At 38.9% G+C, this 19,359-nt stretch overlaps 1 protein-coding gene, 1 long non-coding RNA gene and 1 other non-coding gene across 5 annotated transcripts in view; 2 read left to right on the top strand and 1 right to left on the bottom strand.

Moving 5' to 3' along the window:
• The window catches only part of TMEM260 (transmembrane protein 260), a 64,937-nt gene extending 55,184 nt beyond the window's left edge, over positions 1–9,753 (top strand). The window contains exons 13-16 of the mRNA XM_077122547.1: positions 824–1,000; positions 2,566–2,619; positions 4,842–4,932; positions 9,106–9,753. Of these exons, the coding sequence (XP_076978662.1) occupies positions 824–1,000; positions 2,566–2,619; positions 4,842–4,932; positions 9,106–9,375 (592 nt within the window). The 3' untranslated portion in view covers positions 9,376–9,753. The remainder of the gene's footprint in view (positions 1–823; positions 1,001–2,565; positions 2,620–4,841; positions 4,933–9,105) is intronic.
• Positions 1–19,359, bottom strand: part of LOC143651776 (uncharacterized) — a 40,613-nt gene that overhangs the window by 13,273 nt on the left and 7,981 nt on the right. For 2 of the 3 annotated variants that reach the window (XR_013160207.1, XR_013160208.1), the window contains exon 2: positions 11,110–11,263. This is a non-coding gene — a long non-coding RNA (uncharacterized LOC143651776). Of the gene's footprint in view, positions 1–10,753; positions 10,912–11,109; positions 11,264–19,359 lie in introns of those variants that run through there. The other variant, XR_013160206.1, reaches the window with a different exon arrangement.
• Positions 15,440–15,542, top strand: LOC143652751 (U6 spliceosomal RNA). Its single transcript, XR_013160814.1, has one exon. It is a non-coding gene; the product is annotated as a U6 spliceosomal RNA (small nuclear RNA).

Below are 19,359 nucleotides of genomic sequence, written 5' to 3'. Positions count from 1 at the left end.
TTAATGGTTAAAAGTATATAAATATTCTAGACCAGAAAAGTGATTTTCCCCAATATGCTTCTTTTTCCTTTTTTTTCCTACTTAGTAATGGCGATTAAGGCATAACCACAAATTAGAATAGAACTATTCAAATATAAATTTTTCTGAACCAAGTTTGTTTAAACTATTTCTCGTACGTATTTTTGTAGTATTTGAATCTCCTGGTGGTTATTCAGTCTAATTAATTTTATTCAGCAAATACTTATTGTGTGCTAGCTCTGAATTATGCTGCATGGATTTCAGAGTTAATGCAGTTATAGAGAGCCTGTCCTCAGGATACTTCTATGCTAGTCAGGGAGATTTACAAATACAAATAATAATACAGTAATAATGAAAGAGATGCAGAACAAAAAGTACAATGGGAGATTGAGAAAGGAGGGACTACTTATAAGTAGGGGCACAAAGAAAGACTTATATTTCTACCAGTAAACATTTTAAATATATATATCAAAGAGTACATATGTTTATGTATTACATAGTATTACAGGGATTTTCCTTATAAAAATTCTTGTCCCCAATGAATTCCTATAATATTAGAGTCAGCTAAGTTTTATCATCTGTATCTGTTTACTTGCTCTCATTCCCCAGAAGCAGCTTTTTAACACTGAGATAAATTTTGAACAGTCTATTCAGGAAAGATTTAAAAAACACAAAATGTTCACAAACAGTTTAAGGGTAATCAAGGTTTAAGGAGTTAAAAATGACCTATCTTGATCCATCATATTTATTTAACACTTACTACTTCAAATTTAAAATATAGCCTATATTTTTCTGTTTTCAATAGAAAAGAAGCATTTGTTTGCATAGGAATTCATGAAGGTGACCCCACCTGGAAAAAGAACTATTCACTTTGGCCATGGGGTTCTTGTGACAAATTAGTCCCTTTGGAGATTGTATTCAACCCTGAGGAATGGATTAAACTTACAAGAAACATCTACAACTGGACTGAAGAATATGGAAGGTACAAACATCCGTTATATTTTTTATCAGTATAGCAGAGCTTTAAAAAGCCTACTAAATTTTGAGATGCCGTTTTGTCTTGTTTCATTGGTATTAATTGCTATCAGTTATTGCAGGAACTATAGGATCTACTTTTGGATAAGTCATTTTGAAATAGTCTGGTTATTCCCTGCTGGTGATGCTCTGAGCATTTTGACAGTTTTCACCAGGGTGCACCATGTAGCTACTGTTCTCGATGTAACTGCTTTTCTCTCATGAGGCGCAGTGATGATCTCAGGTAGTAACATGTACAGCTGTTCACTATGGCTGAACTAGTCATAAGAATTAAACAGAAGGAGAACGTGTCTTGATTATCCTATGTGAAGAACAGTGGGGAGATGGAAGGGAACGGAAGCCATGGTTGAATGGGCACCACAACAGTTAGATGCCATGGCATCTTCCACTGCCAGCTTCCAGAATGCTATCTTGGCCACCATCCTGTATCTCATCATAGTAAAAGTCGAGGAGATTCATGAACTACGGTTGTGTTATAAAAGGCACTCATTTTCCCATGGTAGTTTCCACATGTATCAACTTGTCATATTTTCCTTTCGTCATGAATGGCAGATAGCTTCTCTGTAAGACTGGCCATGATTTGAGTAACTTTTTCTTTACATTTGTTTGGCGTCAGCTCGAGTATATTGTTTAGGATTTTCAGTTTTCCTTTAAGCATTTCTGCAGAGAGTTTACTCTCTCCCTCATGAAAAATGAGTTGACATTTAAAGAACAGTATAAGCCTCCATTGCCTATTTTTAAATTATGAATTATTTAAAGATTATATAAGCTATTGTTTATAATTCAAGAGCAGACAAGATCATATGAAAAAATGCTAATGCTACAAATACATTTTGTGAATCAATCTGAACAAACAAATCACACTGTGGTGTAACCACCAGAGATGGATAATTAGGTATAAATTTAAGCACTCTGTGACCATACAAGGAAAAGTTGGAAAATCACATATCTTTCCAACAGCTGAAGACTCTACAAGTACACAACATCACTTGTTATCTCCACTCTGTCACAGTCTATGTCTAATAAGAGAAGGCTTAATTAAGAGAGAGAGAAGAATCAGCAAATGATTTGGAGTGTTCTTCCTTCAGCAGTGATTTCTCAAAGCAGGAAGTCCCCTCTCTTTAGGCTGAGCTCCTCGGTCCCCAGCTCGTTGGCTCTTAGCTGTGCCCATAGGGTGATGCAGGCATCACCTCTGCCCTGTTGTCTTCCAAGGGTTCTTAGGAACAGCTGGCTCCTCAGACGCCTCCAGCCTCTTTCCATTAATCCCTCATTTGTTCCCATGAGACGCTGAAGCTCATTATGCAGATTAAGAATACTCTTTCCCACAATTCCCAACATGATTGAATTTTCTAGAAGAAAAAGTTTATTATTTTGGTCCCTATCAGTACTTCAAGATCCAGCCTATTTGGAGGGAAGCGGGGGGGGACCTTATAAGATTAGAAAACAGGGAGTGTATGCCATAACAGTAAATGTAGCTGTCAGAAAATAATCACTGTTTTCTTATAACTACAGGTTTGATGCATCTTCTTGGGAATCCGTGGCCAATGAAGAAATGTGGCAAGCAAGGTGACTAAATGACATTTTTGTGTTTTCAGCCTATTTTCAACATGCAGAGAAGTGCTTTTGTCACTGCCCATTTGGGGAGCAGGGCTGAGTGTCATCATAAAAAATGACATGTATTAAGCGATTATTTTGTGCAAAGCTTATGCTAATCATTATACATGAATAATCTCATTGCATCCCTACAACAACCTATGAAGAGGTTGTTTTTATTCCCCTTTTATAGAAGAACAAACTGGAACTTAGAGATGTTAAGTAACTAAAACCACATAGCTAACAGTGATGAAGTCTCAAATTTACTTCTCGCTGATTCTTGAACCTTCTTATCTCCTACCTACACTGCCTCGATGATTGAGTAGAAGTTGATAAGTACAATCTTGTCTCCACTTTTTAATGTGCCACTTAATTATTTAAGCATTTACTTAATACCTTCTAGAAGCCAGACACTGTGCTAAGCATTGAAGCTTCACATATGAGTATGGCAGAGTTCCTGCCCTTAAGGAGCTCATAGTCTAATGCACACAGACATATTAAAAGAGACTGGGTAAGATCCCACAAGGGTTCCTGGCACTAGAGTAACTAGCCAGAAATCTACAACCTCCAGTTGGGTCCCTGGTCCAGATAAGTCCTGACACCTAGCCCAGCATCCCCAGAACATCAGTTAGAGCCACTCCCTACCCCATATTAGTGACAGACCCTTCCAATATCAAAAATTTAGACTTGCCATACCCCAAACAACCCCAAAGAGAGGTATGGAAAGATCAAAGGTGATGGTGGAATTATACATAGAAGATAGGACTTAACAAATGAACATGAATGCTGCTTCATTAATTGATGCCTCTTTTAGTCTCCAGTATTTTAGAGCAGCTAGAAGTAAAAACCTAAAATTGTGAAATTATAACCCATGTCAAAGTCTAGAATATGTTCTACAACTGATTGTGGGGCTGTGCTTGGAAATTTATAGCTTTTTTGTATATGTGTTATTGTTCACAAAAAAAGGAGGGAAAAAAGTCGATTGTGATGATAAAAAAGTATTTAAACCCTCTAGCCTCTTAAATTCTGGAGCAGCTAGAAGGGAAAATCTAAGAGGATCATTTGGTAGCCCATGACAAACCCTGGGATCTGTCCTGTAACCACTTGTTGAAGAGTGCTTTGAAAACTATTGCTTTCTTATTTCTTTGCTTTGTATATATGTTATACTATACAATAAAAAGGTTAAAGAGAGAGAGAGAGAGATTGGAATATTAAGATGATAGGTGCCATACTTTCCTGTTGTTCAGGAAGAGGTCACATTGTCCTTTATGGAACACCTCATAGTGATGGTACTGATTCTCTTGGTTTAACATCCTTTCATTATTTTTAAATAATCCAAATAAATAACACTAATAAACTTTGGCCTAATGTTAATGTAAAAGTCCTAAGATATGCAGGTAGGGGTGCCATGGCTATATGCAGTGCTTCCTTCAGCACAAATGTACTGCTGCCCACTCTGTGCCAGTGCGCTTTGCGCCAAGAATTAATTTATGGTATAAAGGGTTCACGTAAGTTTAAAGAGGTTTTTAAAAATGTCAGCTCTAAAATAGTTATTACAAAAATAGGTAACTATGATTTATGCAGTTACATTTCAGAAAACAACATATTTCGAGTTGTCATTCTAGTTTCAGGGACGAATACTTGCTTTGAAGATCTGACCAGACATATACTGCATGTTTGCACAGTTCCTCGCTGTGACTGAGCATGGGAAAGCTGGGGGCAAGATCACATGAGAGAGCAGGTCGTTATCTGGGCAGGTGTTGATTTAATCAGTGTGCTACCTAGCAGTTTGGACGAGTTCATGTAGTCAAAGGGTCCAGCCACCTTTGGAGAACTGGTCACACGTGCCTTGAGCAGTCAGGATGGAACCTTCAGGAATGTACTGACAAATCCAGCAAGTCTCATTCTTCCTGTATCTGGAGGACCTTGTAATATGATGGTGAATGTAAGCTTTCCTCTGAAAAGTTTTGGTAATCAGTGTAAATGCAATGTCCTGGGAGCTGTGGGGCCTGGGATAGAGAGGAAGAGTTGCTATTGTTTCTAAGCAAACTTCCATGAATGTGCGAAAGTTAAAAATAATACAATAAAGCCTTGTGTACATTCCTTATCAATGGATGAGTCTGGCAGATTTATCTCTGAATATGAAACTGACGACATGATTTTAATGCTTTTCCTATTTCACCCCCACACCCCAGGATGAAAACACCATTCTTCATCTTTAACCTGGCAGAAACTGCTAATATGCCTTCAAATGTGAAAGCTCAGCTCTACACTCACGCATATAACGTATGTCATACTTTTATATACATATGTTTGGTGGGAGGGTAGTGGTGACTGGGGTAGAGATTGGATATATCACACTAGAGGTTTTTTTCAGTTTAGTTTGGGCATTATAAATCAGTATATAAGGAAAAATACTCAAGTGTTTCGTAAATCATTTCTAAATTAAATGGCTGTGGTAGGCAGATATTGCTCCCCAAAAGATGTTACATTCCAATTCCCAGAACCTGTGACTTTTACCTTACATTGCAAGAGGATGTTGTAGATAAGATTAAGGACACTGAGATGAGATTATCCTAGATAATCCAGGTGAGTCCAAATGTAATCACAACAGTCCTTATGAAAGGGAGACAGGAAAGTCAGAGTCAGAGAAGGAGATGTAACCATACAAACAAAGGTCAGAGAGAGAGATTTGAAGATGCTATGCTGCAGGTCTTGAGATGGAGGAAGGGGCCACAAGCCAAGGAGTACAGGTGGCCTCCAAAAGCTGGAAAAGACAAGGCAAGGGCCTCCAGAAGAAATGCAACCTTGTAGATACCTTGATTTTAGAATTTCTGACCTCCAGAATATAAGATACTTTGTGTTGTTTTAAGCCACTTAATTTGTGGTGTAATTTGTTTCAGCAGCAATAGGAAACTAATACAGTGGCTTCCTAGTAAATGCAACCTGGCTGGTTGCCTTCTATGCAAAAGTCATGACCTTGGCTACACTTCAAATGATGGCTACTTGAGATTTCCTGAGAAGACAATGAAGAGTCATGGAGAGTGGCTCCGTCATTTAACTATAGCCATAGAAAGCTAAATGAACCTTCAGAAGATACAACCACACTGTTATGAGGCTTTTGCTCAAATCAATCTTCTCTGATAGGAAATGGGGGCAGAGAGAAAAGGCTTTCTGCCAGATTATTTTAGCAGGTCCCTGCTTTTCTGTGACTTATAGCACTGGGCTCTTCAGACATCTTCAGAGATCGTCTTGGAGCATGCTCTGTAGGAAACAGTGATCCTGGCAAGGAGCAATTAATAAGAGGGCCTAGGAGCTGTGTGTATGAGTGGTTGAGATATTTCTGCTCTCTAGACCACTGTGAATCTACTCAGTCTGGCCATTTGTGTGGTGCTGAGTCTGAATAGCCTGGCATCCAATCAGTATGACTTATTTTGCTTCTAAGTTTAGTGGTCATTGGTTCATTGTTTATTCCTTCATTCGTTCACAGAGCATTTATTGAGCACACACTCTGTATAAATATTGCATTGGAGGCGATCAAGCATTGTCCCCCTCAGCTAAAGCTAGTGGAAGAGACAGAAGATGAAACCCTCAGTTATAGTTCAGTGTTGTAAGTGCTATGAGAAATATACGAGGTGCTGTGGAGACATGAGAACTCTGCCTAAGTCAGAGTAAGCTGGAGAGGAGAGTGGTGAGGAAGGGAGGAAAGGCTTCCAGAAATGTCACTTAAGTGTCATCTTGGAAGATCAGAAGGAAGTAGCCAGACAAATGGTGAGACGAGGCAGGGAGAGAGGGGAGAGAGGCAGGCTGTAGTGAGGGTATAGCGGAGCTCTCCACGGTGCCCCACTGCACAACTGAAAGGGACCAGCTTATAGGTGGCCTGCTTTGTCCTTAATTATCAGATGTAAGTCAGTTAACCTTCCAGGCCTGGGTTTTATCTAAAAATGTTTTAAAGTGGTTTCTAAACTTTACAGGTTGTCTCTTATATCCTGGACATAGCATAACCTCTAGTACCTGTAATTCTGTGGAAAACAAAATCTCATTGGGGGAGATCTGAGACTTGGTACTATGTAATATTCTCATCGGTCATCTGATTGCATAATCAGTTGTCAGGCCACCGCTGAAGCTGATTCGTGCATTTATGAGCCCTCGGGGCCAGTGAGATTTATTCTTTAGTGAACACAGACTATAGATATCTCCTTTGCATTTGTCCTCAGATCTGTGACTTTTTTATAGGCCAAATAAGGCCAAATGTTTTATGAGTCACAGCCCCAGTACTGGTCCTGCAAGATCCTTCTTGTTAGGTGAAAAAAAAAAAAAGAAAAGGATATTTTTATGATTACTTGCATTATCCCACTCACTTGCTTCTGAAGAATAGTAAGTTCAGGTGACATCACATCATAGTGGAGAAGCAGGAAGTAGCCAACTCCATAGGAATAAATTTGCTAAATTGAAGATATCCCCAAGAAACAGAGAGAATCCACTAAGAATAATGGGACCATAACACACACATAGAGGAGGAAATATAGCTCCACATGATGAGAAATGTCCATTTTAAGATACAACAGATGTAGCTTAATGGGTCATCAAAAATAAATTGTCGACAGACGAGTGTAACGTATGGATTAAAAATAGATAAATCATAGGGGGAGCAAATGTTAAAATAAATTTAGTATTTTTTTTTCTGTTTTCTTTTCATTTCTTTTTCTGAATTGATGCAAGTGTTCTAAGCAATGATCATGATGATGAATATACAACTATGTGATGATATTATGAGTTATTGATTATATATCAAGAATGGAATGATCATATGGTAAGAATGTTTGTGTTTATATGTTGTTGTGTTTACTAAATAAATTTTTTTTTTAAAGATCAAAAAAAAATAATAATGGATTGATTGTGCATCAGGAACTAAGTGCTCTGGAAGAGGGCTGTGTGTCTGCTCTGACATCTAAGACCAGAGCAGGTAAATCACAAGTGAGCCCCTCGTTCTCCTGAGCCGTCAGGGAAATGCTCACTGGAGAGCTCCCACCCGTTTGGGACTCCGCAGCCTCCGAGGAAGGTTTTGACAACTTTTAAGGAAGTGAAGAAACTGCACGGTTGCTGAATGCCAGTATGCCGGGCACGTCACACCTGCTCCCTCAGCGAGGAGAGGCTCGGAAAGGGAGGCACTGCATAGAGGGAAGAGACTGTGGGGAAAGGATAGAGAAACTGAGTGTTTTACCCAGAGCATTAAAGAGTGGGAGGCTGACGTGATAGCTTTGATGTATATGAAACGTGCATGGTGACTCTTTCCTGTTCTCTAAAATAAAAGGAACTAAGGGGAGAATTGCTTTAAAAAGCTTGAAAAGTGAGGCTTATTAGACATCAAAATGACATATTACATGGATTGTGGAATTCTTCGCATGGAAGCTATTTAAAAATAGGTTAGGTCTGCATTTTTCTACTCTGGAGTAGGAGTTGGAGAAATAGATAATCTAATTGGGTCCCTTTCACCTGAAGAATTTCATGAATAATGTTCTAATTCAAAAAGCATTTGTCCCTGGAGAAAGCATTATTGCTTGTTCTGTGTTCTCAGAGTCTGCTGGTAAACCCAATTTCCTATAAATCTGACTTGACTCCACATCTATGAGCCCTAAAAAAGCCATGTCTATCCCAGTTAAGGAAATATGCTATTCCATTATGCAAATTTGTATCTGTTTTTCAATTTGTTAAATTTTGAAGATTTTTTTCTCTCTGAAAAATTTACTATCAAAAATTCTAACTCTGTCCAACTGATACTATCTCATATATTGAAAAGCAAACTTCTGAATTTCGGTGGGCAAAAATACAGCTCTATCTCAATTGTGGTTACAGGGCACTGTGAAGATTTTAAATCTCTTGCTTTAAGGAAGTCTGTTAAATTTTGTTACTATGCCCAGCCCACTTGATGATGGACTCATTTAGGTCGTTTCATTGTTCTTGTTCTATAATGTAGAGAAAATTTTATGTAAATGATTTGGGGCAAAATTTAAATACCATCCAGTGCTTTTTCCAGGCAGTCTTCTAAAACAGCTCATTTTTTTCTCCAACAGCTAAATTTAGAGTTTCAAACCTTTCTGCATGTCAAGTAAATAGCTTTCCATGAATTAGAACTAAATCCTTTTCCCAGAACATCTTTCTGGAGGAAGAGCATTTTGTCCTGACACAGTATGTCTTAGGTTCCCCCAGCAACATCCGAAAAACCCCAGAAGCAGTTTTAGATGAAGCCTGTTCACCTCCTGCTACTGTAATAATTGCAGTAACATCCTTGCATTTTCTGCATGGCCTAGCGCCGATTGGAATTTTACTGTAGGCTACTTGGATTTTTGTTTTTTGTGGGTTTTTTTTGTCTTGTGTTATTAATTCCCCTGTGTTTTCTGTTCTTGAAAAAAAAGTCGAGGAGTAACAACGGGGTCCCCACATTTTGCTGTTTTCCAGCTTTATAAGGAGATTGTCTATTTACAAAAGGAACTCCCGATAAACTGGCACAAGAATTATGCCATCGCCTGTGAGCGGATGCTGCGTCTTAGGAAAAGGGACGCAGACCCTGAACTCCTGTTATCTGAAACCATCAGACATTTCCGTCTCTACACGAAGAAAGCACAGAGCGACCCGCAGCTGCCGGATATTTTAGTCGCTGTGAAGCACCTAAGAAAAGAACTGCAAAGTCTGAGAAATATGAAAAACATCAGAGACAGCAAAATATGAAAACCTGCTTGTCATTCAGCTTCCGAAATTCTGAAGTCCCAAAATTTTTCCTCCAAGAAAAGAAAACTGTATACAAATTGAAAACGAAGTCCTCTCCTGGGTAGGACTCCCAGACACAAGTAATATGGAGCAGCAGTGCTGTTTACGGGGCTGTTTGTGACTGAGATGCGCTATTTAGGCGAAATCCTGTGTATGCCATGTCATCACATTAGTATTTTGGTGGGAATCTTGAAAAATCTTCCTAATGTCACTCTTTCGTATGATGGTGCTTGATTGGATTCTAGAAGAGGGTAAACTATTTTCGTAGACCTAAAATTCAACCCTGAGTGTTTTATGGCTCATGCTTCTTGGGATCAGTTTTGAAGATTAAATTCTTAAAATATTGGGCCGCGGTGGCTCAGCGGGCAAAGTGCTTGCCTGCTATGCCGGAGGACCTCGGTTCGTTTCCCGGCCCCAGCCCATGTAACAAAAACGGAGAAACAGAATACAATAAAACAAGAAAATGTTTAAAAATGTTTCCCTTTCTTCCTTCCTTCCTTCCTTCTATCCTTCCTTCCTTCTCTCTGTCTTTCCTTTAAAAAAAAAAAAAAAAAAAAAAAAAAAAAAAAAATATTAATACCAGGGCAAAGACATTTTATTTTTCCTGCAAGTGAAGTAGTTTTTTGTTTTTGTTTTTTTTTGTTAAAGAGAGATAATGAATCTTTCTATACTTCAAATTAAAATACTCTTTTTTAGTACTATGGTTGGTTATTACCTAATCTCATACTTCAAGCAAAATATCAACCTGGTGAGATTTTGCAAATGTTGAAGTTTTATTGTTTCAGTTACTTCTCTTAAGTCACCAAAAAGGGAAGCCAATTTGATGTTTGCTTATTTCAGTTACACAAGCTGATTGGCAAGTAAAAAAGGATTTTGCATTTCCTTAATTAATTTTATATTTATGTTTTACTTCTATTTGGACTTAGATCTGGGCCCAATAATTAGTAGGGTCCCACTGCCAAAATGCAAAAAAAAAAAAAGGCAGGGGATTGGGGGATGGGGAAGTGGCTCAATAAATTCATTTCTGTTACAAGCATCTTTTATACATATTACTAAAGAGAACAGAGTAAGAAATGCAAATAATAGTTCTTTATTTTATTATGACGGCTAATTAATAGCAACCTGTTTTAATGAATAAAGTCACTCAGAGTCCTTCAGCACTTCCTAAGTAGAGGCCAGAATCTGTAGGGATTCTTTTCCCCCCAGTTGTAGAGCTCCTAGACTCCAAGCACTATATAGGCCCCTGTATAGAAATGCTCACTAATGAAGAGGGAGGGCTAGAAGCTTGTCTGCATTCAAAGATCACTGGTGAGTCATTCAGCAAGAAAAGGCCCCTTACCAGGAATAGTCACAGTTCCGTGGCATTGTACTAGCAAAAGGGTCTGATCAAAGGTCTCCTGTGGAGCTTGCATGGTTCCCTTTCATACAACGACCATAATTAAAACCACTAATTCTCTTTTAAAATGCTGCAGGATGCCATGTAGGCATCTGTCTGGAGTGTCCTTTGTGATGTCATAAGCTGTTAAGGACCAGTGCCGAGGGCTTTTGAGTGGAATGCCAGTCGTGAAGGTGCTCCAAGACAGGGGTGCCTCTAAAAGCTTGACAGGGCCTTGACTGCACAATTCGAGCTGAATTTGCCCCTTGTCAGCTGCCAGTAAATAAATCTCAAAGGGGGAAAAGCTGAAGTTTCATTACCTGATCCGTGGGGCTTTGTTGGTTTTGGCATCACACAGGGGAAGCCCTTGCCCCTCCATTCTCCGGGTTTGAAGATGTCCATTGGAGCCTGCAGAGCCTGGGCAGGGCTCAGAGCGGAACCTTTTGAAGAGTGTCAATAGTTGTAACAGTTCAGCTGTTAGGAAGACAAATAAATGGAGGAGCTCATTAATCCGCTTTTGGCTCTCAGTGCCTTTTTGCCCTTTTATCACAGCCTTATTAGGCTCCTACTCATCTTGAACCAGAAAAAAATGAATTGAAGTTGTTGAGTACTAATTGGCAAAGACTTTTAATCATGGGCCAAGAACTTTCACTGACTTGAAAGTAACTTCTCCACAGGGAAGAGCCAAAAACCTGGTTTACCTTAAAACAAAAACCTGTTGGAGTTCAGTGGGGTGTAAAAATTTAAGGAAGCGTTGATAAATTGTCTAAATTTATCCATTTGAAAGAGATAATATAAGATTATGACTTTTCACTGTTCTAGAAATAAAAAAGGACAATAAAAAATTTCAAAATAAACTTTCTGGTAAATTCATTGTCTTTGTTGGTTCAAAAAGGAGATTGCATGCCTATGTGAGCTGAGCATGTTTGTTTCTGAACATATATGTATGTGAATATTCATCTGAGTATCTACATATACATGTGGTGTTTGGAGAACCTTCTTAAAGGTTGTATTTCCTGTTTATACCCCTAAGATTGGCAAATGAAGTCCTCTTCTTGGGGATGTCTGCTTTTCAATTTCGTGTCTGTACTGTAAAGTTACATAAATAGCTGAAAATGCTTTGTGTGGTGATTATTGCCAATTGGTACGTAGTTTGTTCTGTTTGTGCAACAGTGACTCTGGACCACTCTTCTTGACAAAGCAATGACGTAATGGCCACAAGTAGATAGGATCATAACTATTCAAATTTCTGAACACCATTGGTAAATGAAAAACTACTAAACGGAGCTGAGATTTCGGGCTTCATTCCCTGGTGAACTTCTTTTGAAGAATTCTTTCTGTTCTGTTGTGTGAGTTTAGACGCACTGCTTTCTTTTTCGTTCTCTGGCTCCCCTTGGCTGGTTCACAAACACCATAAAATCTGACAGAAGGGGTTTCCTTCAGACTCACCCGCGACATCGCAGGCAATGCGAAGGAGGTGGCGTCTCGTGAAGGATTTGGCCAGCGCGCTCCTAGCAGCATCCCGGGGGTGAAATGGGTTGGCAGATCTACAGGAACCCCACAAGGCCAACTTCTGCCTGGACTTTGGCCTGAGGAGCAAGTGGGAGCCGGCGAAAACTGTCTGCCCTCTCCACAGGCCTCCGTGCCCTGCTGCCCTGGCACAGAGGCTGGCAGTCACTGGAGGGCAAGTGGAGAAGGGGATCTGTGGCTTCCATCTTATCTAACAAACCACTGGGCATGCACAGCACCCTATTCTTATTCTCTCTGATAGGATATGTGCTTGGTTCTTTCTTTTTTTTCAATGCTGGATGTTGGGGGTCACATTTCATTCCTTTTTCCATGTGACGATCTCATTATTGCAGTTTGCTTGGTTCTTGATCCTAACTTTCCTTTTCTGTTTTTTTTTAAAAGACCCATCTTATTAAAACGCCTATGTTCTATTATTCAAAATGCAGCCAAGTTTACTAGTGAACTATTTTGAAATCTTCAAACAGAAATCACGAAATATTATTTCCATCCATATTCTCACTATTGTTTGAGGATAGAACCGTGCTATTTAGCCTTTATGATATTTAAAGAAAGCCCATTTTGAGTGTTAGCATTATTTAATGATTCTGCTAATTTCTTTAGTCATCAAGCTAGGAGATGAAGTGTCGTTTCTTTAATTTACATTTTGAGAGTTAAGCGATGTGAGTCTTTAATCATAATTCCTACCAGTATCCCTCAGAGTTAAACAGTTGTTTAATATTCAAAAAAAAATTGCATACTCCAGATTGAAAAAAAAAGGATCCTGCCACAGCAAATCTTTTTACTTGGTTTTACTTCTGGTGTACTTATAAATGCACCAATGCAGGGTATTACTTAAAATGCCAGTTCTTCTAACTGGTTCCAAGTCCTATGGTGAGGTAAAGAAAAAACTTTGAACCCAGTAGGAGATTCACACTGCTTTGTTCATCCTCAAATTTGTGTGTGTGTGTGTGTGTGTGTGTGTGTGTGTGTATGCAAAACCATTCTAAAGCTAATACTCACAAATAAATAAGTAATGTTTCCAGGGAATTCTGGGAACATGTAAAGGCCAAGATCTTGGCACTGCGTTATAGAGCAAACAAGGAGCTAAAGATTTAGCAGCTATCATATTGAATGAAGATGTCATTGTCAGTACCCTCTAAAGGTCTGTTTGATTTGGATCAGCATGGATGTAAAAAAACCCTCCAGGAACAGCACAGTATGCTTAACTAGATATAGGAAAGTAAGCTAACAGGAATTTATATTGAGTAAGGGTTGTTTCTAAAAAAAAAAAATCTGATTGCTTTTCAACAAAGTAACATATATTTGGTAGAAATTGTATGTACTAGAAACATTAACTTATGTCATATTACCAAAAAAATGTGGGGGGAGGGGCTGAAGAGGCTCAATATATTTCCGAAACTAAATGTGAATCTAGCAATTGTCGGCCTAGGTAAATGGAGTTATCTGGATCTTTTCTGCAGAATCAGAGTGTTATTAATGAGGGTTAATTTTCAGTAATACATGTTTTAGGATATTTTCTCTTGGAAAAGTTTAATTGATAGACTGGGAAAGTTCCAAGATAAAGGTCAATAACACAAAAGCAAATAACTGGACCATATTCCTTTCCCAATGATCTAACTTCACAGAGCACTCAAATGTCTTCATACGTAGTTGCCACTACCTGAGAGTAATGTTGTTCAATTAAGGTTTAATAAAACATAGACAGAAAAAACTAAATCTAATATTTAACACTTTCACAAATCTGGTATAGGTAGTATGGGGGCGTGCGTAACACATGGAAATGGAGTGCAAGCTTCATAAATTAATAAACAGACCATGTTCAGATTTTTTTAAAGAGTATTATCATCTTCTATTTAGAAATGTTATCTGGAAACCGTTCATTTTGTAATATAACCTTTTTAAAAGGAAATATTTGAGTTTTTTTTTCATCTAAAATATTTGTGAGATGGTTGAATGGAAATAATCTAACCCCTGTGGTTATTGTTTGTATGCGGAAGTGTGTGTATGATTAAAGATGAGTGATTAAAGTCAAAACGGAGACACTGCTTAGGAAATCAGGCTCAGTTTTCCCATCCCTGGATTACGATGTTAGGGACCCACGTGAGTCACTCGGTATCATCTAAAATGCAAGAAATCCCTGTGGAACATGCCATCACTGGGACACAAAAACTGAGAGGGGGGCCATTGAGAATTCTAGGGGAGGGGGTGATAAAAGATGCAAGAGCTAGAATCTTCTTATAGTGTATTCCCTCAAAAATAGGTTTTGAAAGTAAAAGGAGAACATTATTTAATTACTTTATTATTAATAGTGCTTTTAAAAACTGATGTCAAAGAATCAGGAATTCTTAAAGTACTATAGTAGAAGATACAGAAGCGTTAAAAGGTGATGTTTATAAGCTGAAGATGATCCATTTATCAAAAAACTAGGGGCCCTTTGAAGACTTAAAAGACAGTCTAGCAAGTGAGAGGAAGTTTTTCAAAAAGGCTTTGCTTAAGAAGAAAGAAAAAGCAAAGTTCGATTATGTAGTGCTTAAAATAGTTCTGTTCACTAATGGCGAGTACTTTTTAGTGATTGTTTGTCATTATTTTTCCACTAAAATTGTAGAATATTTATTCAGTATGTTGACTGTTCTCTACAGCTAAGTTTTGTTTCGATGACCAGAATTTTAGCCATTAACCTACACAGTTTCTGTATTCAATTAGAGGCATTGCCTCAAAGTGTGGGATTGTGTCTAGTTACAGTGATTGTCAAACTGTGGGTCATGAGGTCATTTTTGGAGGGAATTGACCAGCATACTTTTAATAAAATAGGATAAATATATCAGTGCATCTGAAGTAACAAGGGTAAGGATTGCTTCATGAAACTTTTGTTTCAATTTCATTTCAATTACGCCTGTGTGTATAAATTAACACATTATCACATATTAAATAACATATTAACATATGCATGTCTGTACGTAAAAAGAATTACATATAAATCTTTAAATATGTGTACTGGTCCACAATATAAAATGTCCTTCTTATGGTCGGTAGCACTAAAAAATAAATTTGAAAGCCACTGGCCTCGGAGGACTTATCCAGCTTTATTGAACGTTCATACCAAAAGGATATTAAGGATGTTTGCTTTAGCAGCACATTTACTAAAATTGGGATGATACAGAGAAGATTAACGTGGCCCCTGCACAAGGATGACATGTAAATGCATAAAGTGTTCCATATTTTTAACGTCATTGCACTTTTTAGTAGAAAAACTTCAAATTTCTAGTTTAGCTGCAGAGAGGAAGAAGATGAGAAGATGATTCTAAATCAATCAGAAAACAAGTACAATTTTTGAATTAAAAAAAGGATATTAGGGGATCATCTAGGACAACTAGCAGGACTAATCTAGTTTTATAAATGAGGAACCTGAGGCTTTTCCTAAATAAGTGACTTGGTTAATGTCACACAAAGGCAGTTTCAGACCTGGGACTAGAACACGAGCTTCTCAACTCAATTCGGTATACTTTTCCCTCTCTCATCACAATGAAATGAAAGCACCTACATTCCACCATCAGCACTATGCCACATTAAAGTCCCCAGATAAGGCAGCCATATTAAAATTGTGATAATTCCCTAGAGATCAATGATGTATGAAATCAAAAACTGCAGGAAATGGTCTAAAAGCCATACAAGGAACATCTTTCCCTCCTCTGGCCTTCTGGAATGTCATTTCTGCTTTACCCCTTCCCATTTAGACAAGGCCAGTGGTATCCTAGCTTTTGACAGAGAATTTCCCTGCCCATACTAAATTTAAGAATATATAACCAAATTAAAATGTCCCATTTGGTTCCACCGTGATACTAAAAAGTTTAACAGAAAAGCAAAGGCCTCTTTGAAGATCTAAGTGGTTGGTTTCCGAATTATGAACCTACCAATTAAGAGTATAGACAGCAAAGCTTTCTTTGAAATTAGGCTCTCGAGGCATATCTATGATGTGTAAAATATATGTAATAATAACAGCAATTATTATTGTTATATCTGCTAATCACCAGTGAGATTTATCTCTTGAATGCCTTTAGTGATTGGAACTCACCTAGATTTCCTGCATTTAATGTCAGAGGTGGAAATAATTCACCTCTTCATCTCGTGGAGGCGTATAAATTTGGGGCCACTCATGAGACAAAGTCCCCTTCTGATGTGACCACACTATGTCCACTACGTGCATTTCATGAAGATGACCTACTTCACAGGGCCAGCATTTATGGACAATACTCCCCCCACCCCCTTTCACTTGTCCCCTTGTGAACAAATAAATAGTGGATTTACAGAGCCTATACCTGTTGAATACCGTGAGCTAGTTTGTACAAGGTAAGCATGTGAACTTGTGCAAGAACTAAACAAAACGAGAGCTTTGTTTTAAAGCAATCTCACCAGATCTCATAATAATTGTGCTCAAACTATGGTGAAATGTAATTAGGTGACCTACTTGAAACTTTGCTAAGATAGAGACTCTATGTTACTTTTTTCATTATAGTGCTCCTGGGTTAAATAAAAACCATAACAGACACCTCATGTCACCCCTTAAAGCCTCCTATACCAGTGCTACCTCCCGCAGGAACTCACTATGGCATCCTCGAGAGAGAGGGACAGCTATAGTTCTTACTGCCTGCCTGAGGACACCCACACAAGGAGGTGTGTCTGATACATTCATTTTGTTCCTAAAAGGGCCAAGAGCAGAAACTTTGTCCTTCCCAACATTTCCGGTCACACTCCCAGGTTTCCAGCTGCTCTAGAAAGCACAGACCTTTTCTGGATCACTCTAAAGAGACTATATAGCATAGTACTTCGAGCTCAACTCCCAGCTCTACCACTTCCCGGCTGTGTGCTGGCAACAGATTTCTTAAGTTCTTTGTGCCTTGATTTCCTTTTCTCTAAAATGGGGATATAATGGACTTACTCATGGTGTGCTCATAACGATTAAATGGGCTAGTATATATAAAGTGCTTTGAACAGTGTCTGCTACATGCCAAATGTTCATAGTGTTTTCATTAATGTGCCAATTAAAATCAGTTCTTGCCTACTTTATGCATCCAAGGAAAATAATTTTCCAAAACCTGCTGCTGCTTTGTATCTCTCGGATATTTTTTAAAAGCTCAATAAATATGCATCTAGAAAACTTAAATAACACAATTTAGATTACAACAATAATTATAAATAATATATGTCATTTACATCATATGGATAACCGGCAATTTTAAGAGCATAATCATCAGGCACAGAGCACACGAAGACGTGGAATCAGTTCCATCAACAGGGGAAACACGTCTCAACCCGCACACGCAACCCCACACAAAAAGAAGTAAAGTCCCCTTGTCCCCAATTCATTCACAGCCCATTGCCATGACCATCTCTCCCTCCTTCTGGCTCCCCCAAACCATGACCCACCCTGAACGGGGCTCCAGTATTGCTACAGCTTGCCTCCTCTCCCCAGACTTGGATTTTTCCTTCCTCTACCTTCCCCCAAACAGTGATATTATCCGTTGGTCCCTGGGATCTCCCAAAGAACAGGCTCCTCCCAGCACAGCTTCCCCACGCACTTACTTCCAACAGGGTTGGAAAGAAAGCTTGGAGCCCTCAGCGCCACGGCTGGGCTTCCAAAGTCCTGTTGGAGGACACAGTCATAGATTCCCAAGTAGGGATGAGTGGAGTGTCGGTATGTTTGGCAAGGAGTACTCCATTCATTCATTTATTTTTTATTCATTTAATCATGCAACGTGTTTTGAGCTCCTCCTGTGTACCAGATCTGGATCCTAGGTTGACAGAGTGGTACCAGGCCAACAGAAGAGTCCTGTTCCCCACACAGCTCGCATTCTAGAGGAGGAGAAAGCCAAAAACAAGTCCCAAAATCTGCCCAACGGTCATTATTCATCACTGCTACCTTTTACCCAATTGAGGAAACCAAATCTCCTTTCCGTTGTTACACATGCTGATTGAGAATTGTTTACCATCATCCCCTCCACACCAGTTAACTAGTCGCCCACCTGCTGAGATGTCTGCATCTCATTCCTGGGTTATCTGGAGCCTTGCTGATCCCACAAAGTGCTGCCTCTGACCTCAGAATTGCCATTTTCCCCACACTTTCATTTTGGCGCCCCTCTCCCCATACCCTCCCCCTACCACCACGCCAACCTTGGCCTTCCTTGGCTAACCCTCCTCCTTCTACTGATCTCAGTAGCACTGGAGTAAGAAAGCACTAGTGCTGTCTAGTGTCTAGAAATAGTCTCCCTTCTCCCATTGCCACCCAAGTAACAGAGAAAGGAGAGAGGTAGAAGCATGCCAACTGCCTATAGATTGGGTACCTAGCTCTCCTTAAACCCCAACCCATGTGCCCCTGGATATGTGCTGATTTCATTCAGGTCTCAGCATGTGCCCCTGCAGTGCTAGAAAACAGGTCCTGCTTTCACAAAGTGACGAGAAGCACTCATCGCTTCCGAAGTAATCTCACCAAATGTCATAATCTCAATTTTTTCTTATTTTTTATTTTTAACATGGACAGGCTCCGGGAATCGAACCCGGGTCTCTGGCATGGCAGGCGAGAACTCTGCCACCGGGCCAGCATTGCCCGCCCCATAATCTCAATTTAATCATGAGAAAATATCGAACAATCCCAAATTGAGGAACTGTCGGCAAAATACCTGACTAGTGTCTTCAAGTGTCAAGATCATGGTGATGAATATACAGCTGTGTGATGATATTGTGAATTATTGATTATCTACCAAGAATGGAATGATCATATGGTAAGAATGTTCGTGTTTGTATGTTGTTATGTTTAAAAAAAAAAAAGAAAGAAAGAAAATAGAAACTATCAGAGTGCATTGTATGAATAGTAAGCTATGGACTGTCTTGCAAAACTTTTGTTATCACTTATGTCAACCAGGTTGCAAGGTAAAATAGATTTCTTACTGGGGTTTTTGATCAAAAAAAAAAAAAAGAAGAAAAGTGTCAAGGTTATAAAAGACAGGGAAAAACTAAGGAAGTGTCCCAGATTGGAGAGGCCTAAG

This window comes from Tamandua tetradactyla, chromosome 12, assembly GCF_023851605.1.
Source record: "Tamandua tetradactyla isolate mTamTet1 chromosome 12, mTamTet1.pri, whole genome shotgun sequence".
Lineage (NCBI taxonomy): Eukaryota > Metazoa > Chordata > Mammalia > Pilosa > Myrmecophagidae > Tamandua > Tamandua tetradactyla.
The sequence above is the reverse complement of the archived record's forward strand: the minus strand, read 5'-3'. Positions and strand labels throughout refer to the sequence as shown.